Source organism: Hypanus sabinus, chromosome 6, assembly GCF_030144855.1.
Source record: "Hypanus sabinus isolate sHypSab1 chromosome 6, sHypSab1.hap1, whole genome shotgun sequence".
NCBI lineage: Eukaryota > Metazoa > Chordata > Chondrichthyes > Myliobatiformes > Dasyatidae > Hypanus > Hypanus sabinus.
Window position 1 is genome coordinate 59,227,724 of NC_082711.1, and position 16,954 is coordinate 59,244,677.

Sequence of the window (16,954 nt, forward strand, 5' to 3'; positions counted from 1 at the left end):
CTGTTTACTCTCAGCTGGCGACTTTGGGCAGCACAGGTCATTTCCAGCCTGACTTCAGACTCTTGAAAATGCGTCTTGTGTGAGCTCTCATGAGACCTGAATATCAGAGGAGGCGAAAAAAAAATCAGTTATGTGACCAATGTAATTATTCCCCCAACTTCTGGTCATTTTAGAGGCCACTCAAAAATGAAGAAACACTTAGAATGATGTAGAGAACTTAAAGTCCATGCATTGGGAGCAAGCACACTGGATAAATGGTGCTAGGAGTTACTACTTCACAACTGCCCATGTACCATCAACCTGACCCATAGAACATAAAACAGTAGAGAACAATACAGACCCTTTGGCCCACAATATTATGCTGCCTTCCCACATAGCCCTCCGTTTTTCTTTCTTCAATGTGCCTAAGAGTCTGTTACACTTCTGCGGCAACGTTGCGGGATCTATGGATGTGGCCCCCATGATCCTTCTGTTCTTCCACACTTCCAAGAAGCCTGCCACTAACCCTGTATTCTGCCTTCAAATGTGACCTTCCAAATGAATAGCTTCACACTCTTCCAGGTTGAACTCCATCTGCCACTTCTCAACCCAGCTCTGCATCCTGTCAATATCCTACTGCAACCTACAATAACCCTGAACACTATCCACAACTCCACCAACTTTCTTGCCTCTACCACCATCCCTGGCCATGCGTTGCATGCACTTACCGCTTTGTGTAGGAAATCTACCTCAGACGTGCATTCCTCCAATCACTGTATAATTATGCCCTCTCATATTAGGCTTTATTGCCCTGGGGGAGAAAAGCAATGGCTGCCCCCTCTATCTATGGCTCTTATCATCTTATACATATCTATTAAGTCACTTCTCATCCCACTTCATTCCAAAGAGAAAGACTAATTTCCTCAAACTTCTCTCAAGCTCTCTAATCTAAGCAGCATCCTGGTAAATCTCCTCTGCACTTTCTCCAAAGATTCCATATCTTTCCTAAAATTAAGCAACCAGAACCAAACACAATACTTATTTATTTAGAGATACAGCCCAGAATAGCCCCTTCAAGCCACATTGCCCAGCAGCCCCCAACAATCCTGATTTAACCCCAACCCAATCATGGGACAATTTACAATGATCAATTAACTTGCCCAGTATTTCTTTGGACTATGGGAAGAAACTGGAGCACCTGGGGAAAAACCAAGCATTCCTTGGGTTGGACGTACAAACTCCTTATGGAGGACACTGGGATTGAACTCTGAATCTGATGCCCTGAGCTGTAATAGCATTGCGTCAATTACTACGCTTCAATACTCCAAGGGTGGTCTAACTAGAGCATTATGGAGCTGCAACATTACTTCACAGCTCTTGAACTCAATCCCCTGATTAATGAAGGCCAACAAACCATATATCTTCTTAATCACCCAGTTAACTTGAGGGACCTAATGACTTGAACCCAAAGGTGCTTCTGTTCATCCGCACTGCTACGAATCCCGCTACCGGCCTTGCTTTCTGTACGAATCCCACAACTGGGCTTGCTTTCTGTACGAATCCCGCAACTGGCCTTGCTTTCCGCCTTCAGGTTTGACCTTCCAAAGTGTATCACTTCAGACTTCTTCGGATTGAGACCCATCTGTCATTTCTCAGCCTTGCTCTGCATCCTAGCAATGTCCCATATACAAACTTCTCCACCGTTCATAATGCCATTCTCTGTGTAATCTGTAAATTTACTGATACAACCTTCCACTTACACATCCAAGTCATTTATAAAATTCAGAAAATGCAGGGTCCCCAGAATAGATCCTTGTGGAATATCACTTCTCCAAGTGTAGTACTAATGAAGGCCATCACACCATGCTCCTTCTTCTCCCTATCAACTTGCTTGCATGCCAACTTTGAGGGATCTGTGGACATGAACCTTATGATCCCCCTGTTCTTCCATACTGCCAAATTAAATCCTGCCATTAACTCCGTTTTCTGTTTTCAAATTCAACCTTCCAAAATGAATCACTTCACACTTTTCTAGGTTGAACTCCATCTGCCAATCTCATCCCAGCTCTGCATCCTGTCAATATCCTGCTGCAAGGTACAACCCTTCACACTACCCACTACTCCACTAACTTTGCTGTCATCTGAAAATTTACTAATCCTCCCTTCCACTCCCTCATCCAAGTAATTTATAATAATCACAAGAAAAGGCACCAGAACAGAATTCTGCAGAACACTACTGGTCACCAACCTCAAGGCCAAACACACTCCAATTACCAACACCTTCTGCCTTCTGTGGGCAAGCTACTTCTGAATTCACACAGCCAAGTACCCCTCGGTCCCATGCCTCGTGACTTTTTGAATGAAACTACTACCTTATTGAACGCCTTACTAAAACTCATATACACCACATCCACTGGTCTGCTTTTATCAATTTGTCCTGTCATTTCCTCAGAAGATTCAGTTAGAATTGTGAGGCACTACCTTCTCCTCAGACCACACTGACTGACTATGCTTCTCCATATGCTCATAAATCCTGTTTGTAAGAATCATCTCCAATAGCCTGTCTTCCACTCATCTAAAATTCCTAGGATTACCTTTATTACCTTTCATAAACATAGGAATAACATTTGCTACCTTCTGATCTTCAGGTACTACTCCTATGAACGGTGAGGATGCAAAAATCATTGCTAAAGGTGTAGTAGTCTCTTCCCTTTCTTCCCACAGTATCCTGGGGTATATATCCTGTCCAGTCCCACAGACTTATGCATCCAAATGATTTTCGTAATTCCAGCACATCTTCTTTCTAAATATTGACATGTTTCAGCATTTCAGCCTGTTTTACTCTGTCCTCACATTCATCAAGGTCCATTTCACTGATGAATACTGAAGCAAAGTATTCATTAAGGACCTCCCCTACCCTTTCCTACTCCAGTCACATGTTTCCTGATTGGACCTACCCTCACTCTAAACACCCTCCTGTTCTGCATCTATGTGTCGTACACCTTGTGGTTTTCTTTCATCCTACTCACCAAGGCTTTCTCATGTTTCCTTCACTCTTTCAGACCTTTTTCCCTACCTGTGCCATTGGTAGCAATGTATACCATGACCTCTGGCTGCTCACTCTCCCCTTAAGATTGCTGCAGGCCCAATCCCTGACCCTGGCACCTGGGAGGGGGGGGGGGGGGCAAGGTACTAAACTAAATCTCTTTCAAACCCCAGATTTCTATTGAATCTCTTCTCCTACTCCCCATCCCCACCTTCGTTCAGAACTACAGAATCAGAATCAGTGACAGAGAGCTGGTCATTGTGGGTTTCCCCTTTAGGTCATTCCACTCCCCATCTCAAGTTTATTTGTTATTGAGGGGAATGGCCACTGGAGTACTCTGCACTGTCTGCTTATGCCTTTCTCCCCTCTCCTGACTGTTACCCAGCTTCAGTGCATGCCTTTTGCAACATAGGTACATCTGCCTCCCTGTAGCTCCTGTCGCCTCTTCATTCTCCCATCTCTGGAACTGTTTCATCACTCTAAATGCATGTGTGTGTTACATTATATTTATTTCCAAACATCTAACTTACATAGCATAATCTACTTGGGACAATTTGCAAATTAAATATACTATATATGCCATGAAACGTTGACATTGCCAATAAATAGCCTTTTGTTGACTTTCACCAACATAATAATACTAACCTTTACTAGTTTTATAAGTAGGAAGAGATAAATGTCCAGACCTGTTTTCAGACCCGCGGGCAAAATGTGGGTTTCAATGTATGTTATTAGAAACTTTGGGTCTAAGCAAAAAGACAGAACATGAAATCACAGTAAATTTTAATACAACCTCTCCAAATAAAAGGCAACCCCAATTTTGTTCTCCAGTTGTAGCATAATCAATACCTAATCAAATAGTCGATACAGTATATGTCCCCAATAACTACAATCCACTTACTCCATGTGATATTTTGTTATTTCAAAAGTTATGAATCTGTACAGGAAGAACTGTGAAATACAAACAAAATACAAATGGAATTCAAAAGAGAGAATCTGGAAACATTCTTTTGACAATTCTATTTCACAGATTGTAGAAGAGAATTCCTACAGGAGAAAGAGGCGGTTCATTGGCATCAAGATTGCGGGACTGAATTTCCTCATGGCCTTCTTCAGTCCATATTACAGTGCATTCCAGGACACTACATCTCTTGTTCTTTTCTCAATACATTTCCTCTAGTTATTGACCTTTCTGCATGATTCCCATTATTTTTGTAGCTGAGGATTTTCTTTTGTTCTGTCATGACAAATTTCTGAATTATTGCCCCTACTTTATTAACAAGTAAGTGTACACTATGAAGAGGCAAGGGACATAATAATGAAGCTCCATGAAATCCTTACATCCAGTCACTAAAATTCTCATCAACCATTACCCTTTCCTTGTGCCCAAATTGCCAAATTTTAACACAACTTTCTGCCTCCCCATAGGCTTTTACTCTCTAGATTAATCTACAATGTTGGATTTCATCATACAACTTATTAAAATCCAAAGTCTATATTAACTGCTTCAAACTCCATAAAGTTTCAAAAAATAAAGTAGCATCATCAGACAAGTCCTCTCTGAAATCCTAGACTTTGGATTCAAAACCTCCCTCTACAACTGGATCCTTGACTTCCTGACCAACAGACCCCAATCAGCAGCAACATTTCCATCATGACTCTTCTCAGCACTGGTTCCCTACAAGGCCGTTGGCCATGAAGGAACTAAACTATGAAAAAGACATCTAACTAGAATGAGCCTAGGACAGTAGAAGCAAACAAAACAAATGTATTTGCTCTTGCCATGTGCTGGAAGGAACGGAGGCTGCCATTTTGCAAACTGTTTTGTGAACTAGTTGTGTTCGGAGATAATTGGATTGAAACAATTACAAAGGCACAATGAGACCCATACCAATAATTTGTTAAACTAGACATCTTTTCCAAATAAGAACTTCTTTGTGAGATGTCCTTTGGTAAGCTAGAAGATGCAGGCTTATGAAAAGTGCAGTCTATATCAGTGACTTGAAGAGATCTGGGCCCAACAACTGGCTGACTGGCTAAACTGATTTGAACTTGTTTATCTTGGGGAAAACAAACAAAATGATATGAGGCACGAGTCCTGGCTTGGGAGAAGACCAATAATGTAATACTGCCTTGGAGCTGAGCCAATGAAAAGTAGATATGCATTAGGCAGATCAGCCAGACCAATGAAATCGAAACACAGCATCATATAAACAGCATTAACAAGATAAAGATAGATTACAAATTTTACAGATGCAATCAGACCAAAAGTAAATCCATCTTAGTACAAAATGGTCACAATGTTGCTATACTGTAATTGTTAGGGTTTTGTTGGGTAGTTCAAGAACCCAATGGGTGAAGGGGAGTGGCTGTCCCTGAACCTGGTTGTGTTGCACTTCAGGTTTCACCAGCTCCTGCCGAAAGGTAATTGCAAAAAGATGACATAGCTCAGATGGTGGAGATCCTTGCCATGAGCAAAGCTTTTACTTCAATGTCAGGAAAGAAGAGTAGCTGTTATTGACTTCAGGAAGGATGGGGGTGCCCATGTCCTACTTTACATCAAAAGAGCGGAGGTCTAGAGGGTTGAAAACTTCAAGTTCCTAAGACAGAACATCACCAATAGCTTGTTCTGGTCCAATTATGTAGATGCTATAGCTAAGGAAGTCCAACAGGACCCTCTACTTCCTCAGGAGGCTAAAGAAATTTGGCACCTTCCATTTGACCCTCACCATTTTTTAAAATATGGACTTTTGGCTTCACAATTTACCTCACCATGGTCTTGCATTTCATTATCTACCTACACTCTACATTCCCTGTAGCTTCATACTTTATCCTCATTCTGTTATTTCTTTTCCCTTTTCCAACCTCAATGTTCTAACACGATGAAATGTACTGTATGGGCGGCTGCCAAGACAATATTTTATCTTGGTTAATGATAGTGATTGTAGCCGGGTGACCGTCGAATCTTATTCAGTATTGTTAGAAGTGTACTTGGGCATTCATCCGGGTAATATGAGAATAGTTGTCTGTGCCTTTAGGTGGAGATAGTGACTTCATTACGCATGCATGGGATAGTGGGGAGACCATTTTGCTTTCTGCTGCCGTAGCTGGTAGGGCGTTGGAATCTAGCTCCCCCACACCCCCCCCCCCAGAGATACTGGGCTGGGTGAGGAAAGGTGAGCATTAATTTACAATATCCATGTGAATTCGTTCATGCTTGTTGGCGACTTGAGAAGATCGGTAATTTGACATGTTTTACATGGGGATGCTTTAGATTTTCACGATTAAAGAACTCGACACTGGTAGCATGGCTTGCTAAGCTCCTCACCGGCCAAGTAGGTCAGTCTTCCTGTAATTTAACTACTAGGCAATATCCTGTAAAAGTTGTGCCAAAGTGTACCTTTTGTCTAACTTTATTGTATTGTGACTGATTGTGCATGTAACAGCATAACGTGGATGTTTAATCTCTGTTCGGGAGTTCAGCACATGTGTACTAAGAAGTAGTAGACGTCTTAGATAAGATGTATTCACTTACATTTTTCACTGCTATGTATAAGGCACAGGGTTGGGGGGACTCTAATGTTGTTTGTATTGTGTTCCTTCAGAATTGCCACTATTGTATTAGTATCCATATTAATTTTGTGCAATTTTCTTTGGATTTTTATACTGCATGTACAATTGGTCGATACACAAGTGTATTGTAATGGCAGGATCTGATTGTAAAGTCGTTTGTTTTGTTTTAAGACCCTATTCTGGCACTTAAACATCTAAAACAGATAAAGGAATTAAAACCCAAAAAAGTGTTTGTTGTCCTGAGTGTGTACTTTTCCCCATGCTACAACATAATAATAAACCAAAATCTACCCTTATTAAATCCTTGCTGACTTTTCTTCAGTAACCCATGACCATCTAAATGCCAATTCATGCTGCCCACAAGAAATTTTCTGAAGAATTTGCCTACTGGTCAGTAATTACTCCATTGTTCACTTTCTCCTTTGCTAAAGAAGATCTCCACATCAGGGACCATTTAGTTCCCTGGCACTCTGCCTGCAGAAGAATACAACAGCATCTTCTGCTCTCTCTGGGAGACAGGAGTGCACTTTATTTAAGCCTAGCAACTTATCCACTTTATCAGATAACTCAACCCCTTTATATTTCTTTTCCCTCTCTGCTTCTTCATTGTTAGCCTTTGGGAGGATAGAAAAAGAGATTGCTTCTTGAAAAAAAAGAATATAATTGGCTCACCCATGCATTTAGAAGTGGTCTGTTATGACCCAAGTTGAAAAGATTTAACATTATGTGTCATCAGGAAAATGCAATATTTTATGGTTTAGAAAAGCTATCTTTCATAAAAGGCACTTGGGAAATATTGTTTGTAAAACAATTTCAGAACGTGTAACAAAAAACAGGAAATGCCAGAAGTACTCAGTATCTAGATTCTAGAAGAATATGTGCAGAGAATTCTGATGAAAGGCCACTGACTCTTTTTCTCTCTCCACAGATATGACAAGGCCTGCTGCGTATTTCCAGCATTCTGTTTTTATTTCAGATTTATAGCATCTGCCACTTTATTCCCTCATCCACACATGTAGCGAATGCCTTCAAAACATCTTTGGACTCCACATGATTTTCAACTTGGAAAAAAAGCTAAATGTAAATCTTCATAACAAACCTCTTCAGTGGCAGCACATAAACCTTTCCTTAAATTTTTGTCCTTTTCTCTAATCAAATTATTGTAACAAAAAGGCACAGCAGTTACCATACTTAACTAGTTTAATTCAACACTATTTGTAAATGTCAACTCAGAATAAGTACATTGATCTAATTCAATTGAACAAGCAACAGCTGTGTCTGTTTAGCTGCATTAAGGCCAGTCAATTTGCTGTGTAAATATAAAAGCTGCTCTCGTTTGAATGCATTACTTTCTAAGTGCAGATAATTTTAATGTTATGTTCCTTTGATTTAATTGCAAGCAGATTGGACATCTGGCAGCCAATAATATTTTGTATCCTATATCATAAGTTTCACACAGCAACTCATGACATTCCTTTGCCTAGTTTATTTAATTTTGCAATCACTTGGTAGCATCTACTTTAGTGCCAGTAGTGACTGATTCTCCCAAACTGAAGCATCACAATTGGAAGTCCATACAAACAAATCAATTGCTCTTCTTTTCAAAAATGATGACTGAAGAAGAAGGTTTTTGTATTTGTATCCATTCCATTAGAAAGTTTTTGACAAAGTAAAGACAAAGTAATAATAAAAGCTCAAGGAGTCAAAGCCCCCATTTAGGACCTCACTCTACAACAGAAAAGCAATACAATTTATGAATATGTATAGCTAATCTAAAATTGTTGTGACTAATCCAACTGTTATCTCTTGTATAAGTATTCGAGAGATTAATAACCTTGCCAAAAGATAGCTTAAGTATGTTATTTAGGAAATGTACTAAGATCAGCACTGGGAAAGGACAATGATATTCAATATTGTATTGATTTTATATGATTTATTGCATAAAAGGTAGAAATTTTAAGAAAGAGTTCTGAAAAATTCCTGCCACGTGACTAGTGAAGCATTTAATTCCTTGAATCTAATGGTCATCAACTTACTCTCTGGTACATAAAAAAATGTCAGTGTACCGATCAAGATGTACCATGCATTAATTTTAGAGCAGCAGTATTGACAATGATGGGATAGAGGTCAGGGAAGATTTTCTGCTGAGCAGTAAATTGCACAAGCGCACCAGAAATCTATCCTTGGACCATGCAGTGAAAGGCTATCTCCCAACCCACAGAGGAAAGTCTATGTAGTATTGACAAACATTGAAATATACTCAAACACTATTAAAAATTTAAAATATGATACTTAATCTATTTTTTTAAAGTTAAAATGCATAGGTTGTCTGATCTGATGGAGGTATATAAGATCATGAGAGGCATAAAAAGGACGAAGCTAAGTTGTTTTTATCACAGGAATGAAGTGGAGGGTCGAAAAAAAAAGGTGTAGATTTACAATCTGAGGCAAGAGATTTGTAAGGGGCATTTGGGGCCCTTACAGTGAAGCGTATTTGGAATGAGCTGGCAGAATTATTCAGGGAGGTGAACAGATTAGCAACGTTCAAAAGCCAGCTGGAATAAGTACATGGATAGGAGGTTTTGAAAAGCATAGGCCAAACACAGGCAGATGGGCCTAGCTTGCTCAGCAGTACGGGAGCATGGGTCAGCTGGGCCAAGGGGCCTGTTTCCACATTGTACTATCTGTGTCTAAAAGGTCAGAAGCATATACATTTAAATAATTAAACAGCTACCTTAACTAAATCAAATAAAAAAGATATTCAGCCATTTTCCTCACTGAGTTCAACGTCTCACTGAACTTTCACCAGATCAGCAGCGGATTTCACAGTCTACGTGATTGGAAAACCTAGGACGCCTGCAGTGTAGCACAGGTATTCCTAGAATAGGTATGGTAGGCAGAAAGCTGGCCTGCAGCTAATTAAGAGCAGATGCAAACAAAACTGACTCTGTTTTGTTGATTCATGAAACTACCAATTAATTATACAGTCAACCCTCCTTATCCGCGAATTCCGCATGTGCGAATTCAACCAAACCCAGAAGTTCTCTCTCCAACACTTGTCTTTGGAGCATGTACAGACATTTTTTCTTGTCATTATTCCCGAAACAATGCAGTATAACAACTATTTTACATAGCATTTACATTGTATTAGGTATTATAAGTATTCTAGAGATGATTTAAAGTATACAGGAGGACGTGCGTGGGTTATCGTGCATCAGGATCGAAAAAATCGGAAGTTCTCTTACTAAGTAAGTCGAAACAGGTACATCCGGTATTATTTAGCATCAGTTAGTCAAACGTTTGTCTTAGTATATAGTATATATTTTACCTTTCTATGTATATAAAACACTTAAGAACGTATGTTTCAGCGCCGGGCTCAGGAAGTTCCCGATTTCGATCCGGTGACAGACCACTTCCAAACGCACTCTCCACCATGCCGGGTTGATGTGGAGGATCAAAAACCCCAAACCCCAAAAATTAAACCACTGTGTTGCTTAGTAATAATTGTAGCTTTCATCGGGGCAGAGCCTTTCTCACTTTATCCTTTAAAATTGTTCCGATCATTGATCGACTGTTGCCTAACGCTTTTCCAATGACCGATGGCGTTTCACCTCTTTCTGATCACTTTATTTTCATTCATTATCGTGATTATTTTCATGAACAGAAACACGGTGGATTCAGAGCTCCGCCTCCGGGTCCTAATGTCCACCGCACTGAGACAGGTTGAATAAGGTCTGGGGTTCCGCTGGGTCCTAAGGTCCATCACATTGAGACAGGTTGAATAAGGGACTTGAGCATCCGTGAATTTTGGAATCCGCGAGGGGTCCTGGAACCAATACCTCGCAGATAAGGAGGGCCGACTATACCTACATTTTTGGTGACTGTAACTATAAATTGGTATAAAAGTATTCACAATGAAAGACAATTCAAACATTCCATCAGTTGTTAATCTGTGGCAAACTAATAGAAGTCAGTATAGCACTGCAGGTTTTCCCCTGACTTACAGCACCATATACATACATATAGGCGAGTACTTGGGAGTCCGGCAGGATAGATGGGGATGGATCTGCTGGCTGCAAGAAAACTTCACCTGGGTGGTAATGAGGCATTTCTGTGTGCCTTAATTACCCCTCCTCCATCCCCTGCCCCAGGACGTAACGATCAGGGGTTGGTTCAGGTCAAGCAGAACCAGGAGCACTGAGTAGGCTGGAAACCACTCTTCCCACGCCTACTCACTCTTCTGTGATCCTCTCCTAGTCATAGTCCAATCTTAGTCCCAGTCTTAGTCAATTCAGATCTGCAGACAGTTCAGCTACAATTTTCAGGAACAAAATCCTGCTGTAACTCAGGACTATCTGTATTAAAGTACACACATCAGAATAAAGATCTTGAACTTTTCTGCTGAATGACGAGTGATTATCTAAAGCCCAAACTAAATGTCCGAAAATGTGATGGATCTGTTGCTGGATACTTTAAAATGTGGTGACAAACCTAAGGGAGCTTTAAGGGTTAATAAGTTTTTTTCTGCATTACTATCTGTCAGCATAATTGGTGCAGTTATCCATCCTAATAATATCAACAGGTGTTTGAATGTAGTTGTTGTTAGTTTATATGAAGTGCCCAAACAAGTCTCACCTAAGTAGTTGTCATCGTAATCAGCAGGAGCCACTCCAGTCTGGCGTTCCCCATTCACTCTTCGTAGCAAGCTTTTGTAGTCACTTCCATTTAAAATTCCAACCATCCCTGCAGTGATCACCTGACCTGCGTCCAAAAATATTAAAAAGGCATGAATGAAGCAAAATGGGTATTCAACTCACCTCATGTCACAATTAATTATACAGTACCTGTATTCCCAAAAATATAAGAAACCAGAATCCCCACAATTTACATGATAATGCAGCCTGATTCATGAGTTCTTCATGTAACTACTGAACTGTGAAGAAAAATTCAATGTAAAAGCTTTCTTCGTATTTCCAGATGAAATAGAATACAGTATCTATTATGAATCTAGAAAAAAATTAATTGTGTAATTTTCATTTATATTAATAATATAAATACTCAAATATGCAATCGTTAAATAGCCCTCACAGTTTACCACTGAAACAAAGATGTAAACAATCCCAGGTACACTTAAGGATTCAGTGGGTCTCAAACACTAACCGTAGACCACAAAATACAGCCAAATTGAAGTCCAAAACAAAATAGCCATTTGATATGCATTCTATCGTACAAGAGTTCTCCGAGTCCCAATGATTATATATTTGTGGTCAATTGCTAATTTAGTATAATATGAAAATTATAAGTTTATTGTAATCACCAGTAATTTGTTGATTTTAACATAATACTTCTATAACTTATTATTTTCAAAGAACATTTATACTGTTACAATTTTGTGACTAAAGAATTTTTTCATCTAATGTATCAGATTCTGCAGCACAAAATATTATGTAATGGGGATGGAAAAGTTTACAGCAGGAGCTTCCATTGTGTTTGTTCATATAATACAGGTAAAATGAATCAGTTTGTTAGTCTGCTATTTGACACTCTCACGATAGACCACTTTCCCAGAGTAAAATGCAAGAGAATGTGCAAGGACAAAGTATTCAATATGAGAAACAATTTTTTTAAATTTCTAAAATAATTACACATTTCTACTTCTCCACGAATGTTATTTTAATTCAGGATTTCTTTTCAGCTAGGGAATCATCTGAGCATTTATTCACGCTTCATCTACAGTCAGCAGCAAACTTACAATTCCCTGCTGTTAAGCTGCCCTGTGCTTTTCCGATTATCGCTGTAATGCATTTAAATGTGTGATATGTGTCTGATGCTCAATGCAGTTAGATAGTTGAATAAATCAATTCCACATATTCTAGCAGCTCCCCGTGTCTCTTCATATTAGTTTCTATGTAATTTACATTGTCAGTTTCAGGTAAGGATCACATGTGTTAGCAAGATTTATAAAAAGCCATTTAATCATTATTTATTTATTTTGATACCGTGCGTAAAAGGCCCTCCTGGCCCTTCACGGCTAAGCCACCCAACAATCCCTTAAATGTAATCCAAGCTGAATCATGGGACAATTTCCAATGACCAATTAACCTACCAACCAGTACGTCTTTGGACTGTGGAAGAAAACTTGGAGGAAATCCAGGCTGTCACAGGGAGAATGTACAGGCATCAGTGGGAATTGAACCCAGGTCGCCTGTACCATAAAACGTTGTGCTAACCATTGCACTGCCATACCACTCCAATATAGTTTGAAGAGTTAGGCTGGAAGTCAGTGATCATTTAGTATAACTCTGACCTTATTTAAGAATTGATCTGAACATTGCTTTGTAAGAAACAATGATAATCAGATAAATACTATAGGAGAAATAGTGACATGGTGCAGAATAGGTCTCAGACAGAAACTGTGTGAAATAAGTGTGGAAACTGAGCAAAATATCCACATGGTTACATTGGGGAAATTGGGAGGCTTGCGGCCTGCAATCTTTCAGTTCTATACAGAACGCACAGACTTTGCTGGAAATAATATCGTGGAACTGGACGGTGAGACAGAGCCTGCACAAACAGGAGTGTAATACAAATCTGTTCCCCCAACTGAAATGGATTTTAAAATACATTTGAATCTGGTTTCATACCTCTGGCATGAAATGTGTTGTTCTGTGGTAGTATAGTGCAACACGTAATAATATAAAGCTGGTGCCTAGGATGGAGCCAGCTGAGCTTGGATCTTCCTGCCGCTGTTTTTGATCCTGTGCGATGATCCCTCCATAAGGGATGGTGATGCAACCAGTTAAAATGCTCTCCACAGTACACCTGCAGACATTTGCTAGGGTCTTTGGTGACTTACTAAGTCGCTTCAAGCTCCAAATAAAATATAGCCACTGTCATGCATCAGAATAGAACTTCAGTGATATGAACACTCAGGTGCTTGAGCCTGCTCACCATTTCCACTGCTGATCCCTCGATGAGGATTGATGTGCATTCCCCTCGACTTCGAGTCAAGTCCACAATTAATTCCTTACGTCTGACTGACATTGAGTACAAGGTTGTTGGTGTGACTGCAATCAACCAGCTGATCTATCTCACCCCTGTATGGCTCCTCATCACCATCTAAAATTCTGCCAACAATCGTGTTGTCGGCAAATTTATAGATGGCATTTGGGCTGTCAATAAATTACACTACATCATTACATTGCATTAGATATCTTACAGTATAGTAGTATAAACTTTAAGTCTTACTTTACAATCCTAAACCATCGGAAATTTTGGAGAGCTGCAGATTTGCAATTAGGGATCAGAAATTACTCAAGCCTGCCAGCTGGTCTCAGCACTTGCAACCCTGGTATTTTATTAGATGTGAAATGTAAAATTCCAATATCAATGAAGTTGGAACAGATAAATGAAAAAGAATATCATTCAATGTAAGGTATCGATGCAGCAGCAGATTATTACCATAGAGGAACAGAAACTAGAGTTACTAAGTAAAATCTGAATCAGGACAATAAAAGTGACAGAAATTATTATGATGTATCTGGACTTCATCAATTTCCACCTCCATGGTCTTACACTCATATCTGGAGTATCTGAATAGTATAGATATTTACATTAGAATATTGTGACAATTACAGCTCTGCTTTCAAGGCCATAATTCCAAGGAAAATCATGAACAAACTCTGCACCTTAAGGAGTCAACACCCCCCTCTATAACTAAATCATCAACTTCCTGACCAACAGATCACAATCAGTAAGATCAGGCAGCAACACCTCTGCCACGATTATTCTAAACCTCGTGCTGCATAAGCTTGTGTCCTCTGTCCCATACTCTACTCCCTGTACATTCACAACTGCGTGGGCTGACTCTATCTACCATTTTGCAGATGACTCTGCTATAGTGGGCTGTATCTCAGCAAGCATGAGTCAGAGAACAGGAAGCAGAGAGAAAGCTTAGTAACACGGTTTCATGACAACGACCTTTCCCTCAACGTCAGCAAAACAAAAGAGCTGGTCATTGACTTCAGGAAGGGGGGCAGTGCACATGCCCTGTTTACATCAATATTGCTGCTGGTGGGGTGAGGGGGAAGGGGAGCATTTGGGAGCTTCAGATTCCAAGCAGTGAACATCACCAATAGCCTGTCCTGATCCAACCCCATAGTCTCCATGCCAAGAGAGCTCACTAATGCCTCTGCTCCCACAGACGGATAAAGAAATGTGTGCCGGGCTCATCAATCCTTACTGACTTTCATTGAGACACCACAGAAACCATCCTACCTGGAAACATCACAGCCTGGTACAGCAACTAGTCCATCTGTGACAGCAAGCACTGCGGAAAGACGTGGACCCAGCTCAGCACCTCACGAAAGCCAGCCTCCCCTCCACGGGCTCTGCCTGTACATCTTGCTACACCAGTAAAGCAACCAACATAATCAGCAACCCTTCCACTTCTCCCTTTCCCACTGGGCAGAACATGCAAAAGCCTATAAGCATGTACCACTAGGCTTAAGGACAGTCTCTATCCCACTATTATAAGACTATTGAATGGTTCCCTTGTACAAAATGGACCCTTAAACTTACAATCTAATTTCTTGTGATCTTGCTGCTTACTGTTTACCTGCACTCCACTTTCTCGGTGGCTGATACACCTTATTCTGCATTTTGTTATTGTTTTACCTTGCACTCCCCCAATGCATAGTGTAATTGATCCATATGGGCAGTCTGCAAGACAAGTCTTTCACTGTACCATGAGACAATAATAATAAAACCAACACCAACAAGCCCATTTAAAGATCACAGTGTTTAATTGGCAGAACAGTTACTAACCCTAACTCTTATGTTTTGGAATGTGGGGGAAAACCAGAGCACTTGGAGGAAATCCACAGTCATGGGGACAACATACAAGCTCTTTACAAACTTGCAGCAGGAATTGAAACAAAATTTACAGCTGGCATTGTAAAGTGACAGACTAACCGTTACGTTACCATGCTGGCCATAGACCAATTCTTATTGCTGATTACAATAATCGACCAATTGATGGGCAACAATTAGCCCCATAAAGTGAAACTATATTGTAAAGATGTACAAAATGCAGATGTTTTCAAAATAACATTCAACATGCTATTACAAACATAATAACAATAATAACTATAGTTATATAGCACCTTTCATACATTAAGGTGCAGGCTCAATGTGCTTTCCATAGTTTGTAAAAATAAATCAATATATTCAGAAAAATACAAGACAAAATTAAAAATCATAAGACTACAATAAAGTTTAATCAAATGTACCAAATTGTATAAATATAATCAACATCAATGGGCATTAAGTAATCCAATAAGAAGGCCAAATTAAAGAAGTATTTTGAAATGAATAAACTCTTCTTGGGCTTCCACCTGGGTACAGACAGCAATTTTAACTGATGTTTTGATGACACATCTTCATCAGAGATGATGCCTAGGCTTGTCTACCTGGGTGGTACATATAGCCCCCAACATCCATCCCTCCTCATTGGTTAGTTCTCAACCAATCGGGGTTCCGCTGTCCCACAACAAGGAGGAACCCATCGCAACCATCTTTCTTCCTTATATTTCCATGGTTCCTGGAAGGATCGTCAGGATCCTGAAATGATTAATATCATCCACAAACCTGAAAGGAAGCTCAAATCCCAGCTTATATGGATCAAAGGTGAGATGGCACTCAGGACAGCTGGTGCTTACAGGACTCCCTGTGAACACAGATCAGAGTGTATCGGCCTCGGTGGAAAGCTGCATCACAGCTGGTGCATCCGTTTGAACTGCCCAGAGAAATCAGTGGTAGTAGAACACTGCATTTGCAATGGCCACAGGATTGACTTCAACGACACAAAACTACTGTGTTGCGCCAAAGGCTTTTGGGACCACCTGGTAAAGGAAGCCATTGAAATAAAACTACAGGAAAAGAATTCCAACAAAGAAGAGTGCCTCGCTCTAAGTACTGGAATTTAATTGTATACAAGGTGGGACAGAGGAAACCTGATTGTTTGAGGACCAACCAATCAGGAGCGATGGACAATGGGGTATAAATACCACCAGACTAGACATGCCCAGCCACTATCCCTGATGAAGATGGTGGAGTTTGTCATTGAAACGTCAATTAAAATCTATACCTGTACCCAGATGGAAGCTCGAGAAGAGTTTATTCAGCAGATACACCAGCAAAAGCCCTAGATCCTTGTTTTGAAATGTTCCACACTACCAGCCTGATGTATCTCAGTGAGTAGAATGTTCCAGATTTTTGGCACATAAGGACAAAAGGCTGCATTACCAGTTCTTATATGCTTGGCTCTAGGAACATTAAGCAAACCAGTATTTATGG

The 16,954-nt window shown here is 40.0% G+C and overlaps 1 protein-coding gene across 1 annotated transcript in view; it reads right to left on the bottom strand.

Annotated features, from left to right (window-relative positions):
* itga8 (integrin, alpha 8) overlaps window positions 1–16,954 on the bottom strand; it is a 242,751-nt gene that overhangs the window by 194,133 nt on the left and 31,664 nt on the right. Inside the window, exon 7 of the mRNA XM_059972246.1 lies at window positions 11,234–11,359. Within this exon, the coding sequence (XP_059828229.1) occupies window positions 11,234–11,359 (126 nt within the window). The remainder of the gene's footprint in view (window positions 1–11,233; window positions 11,360–16,954) is intronic.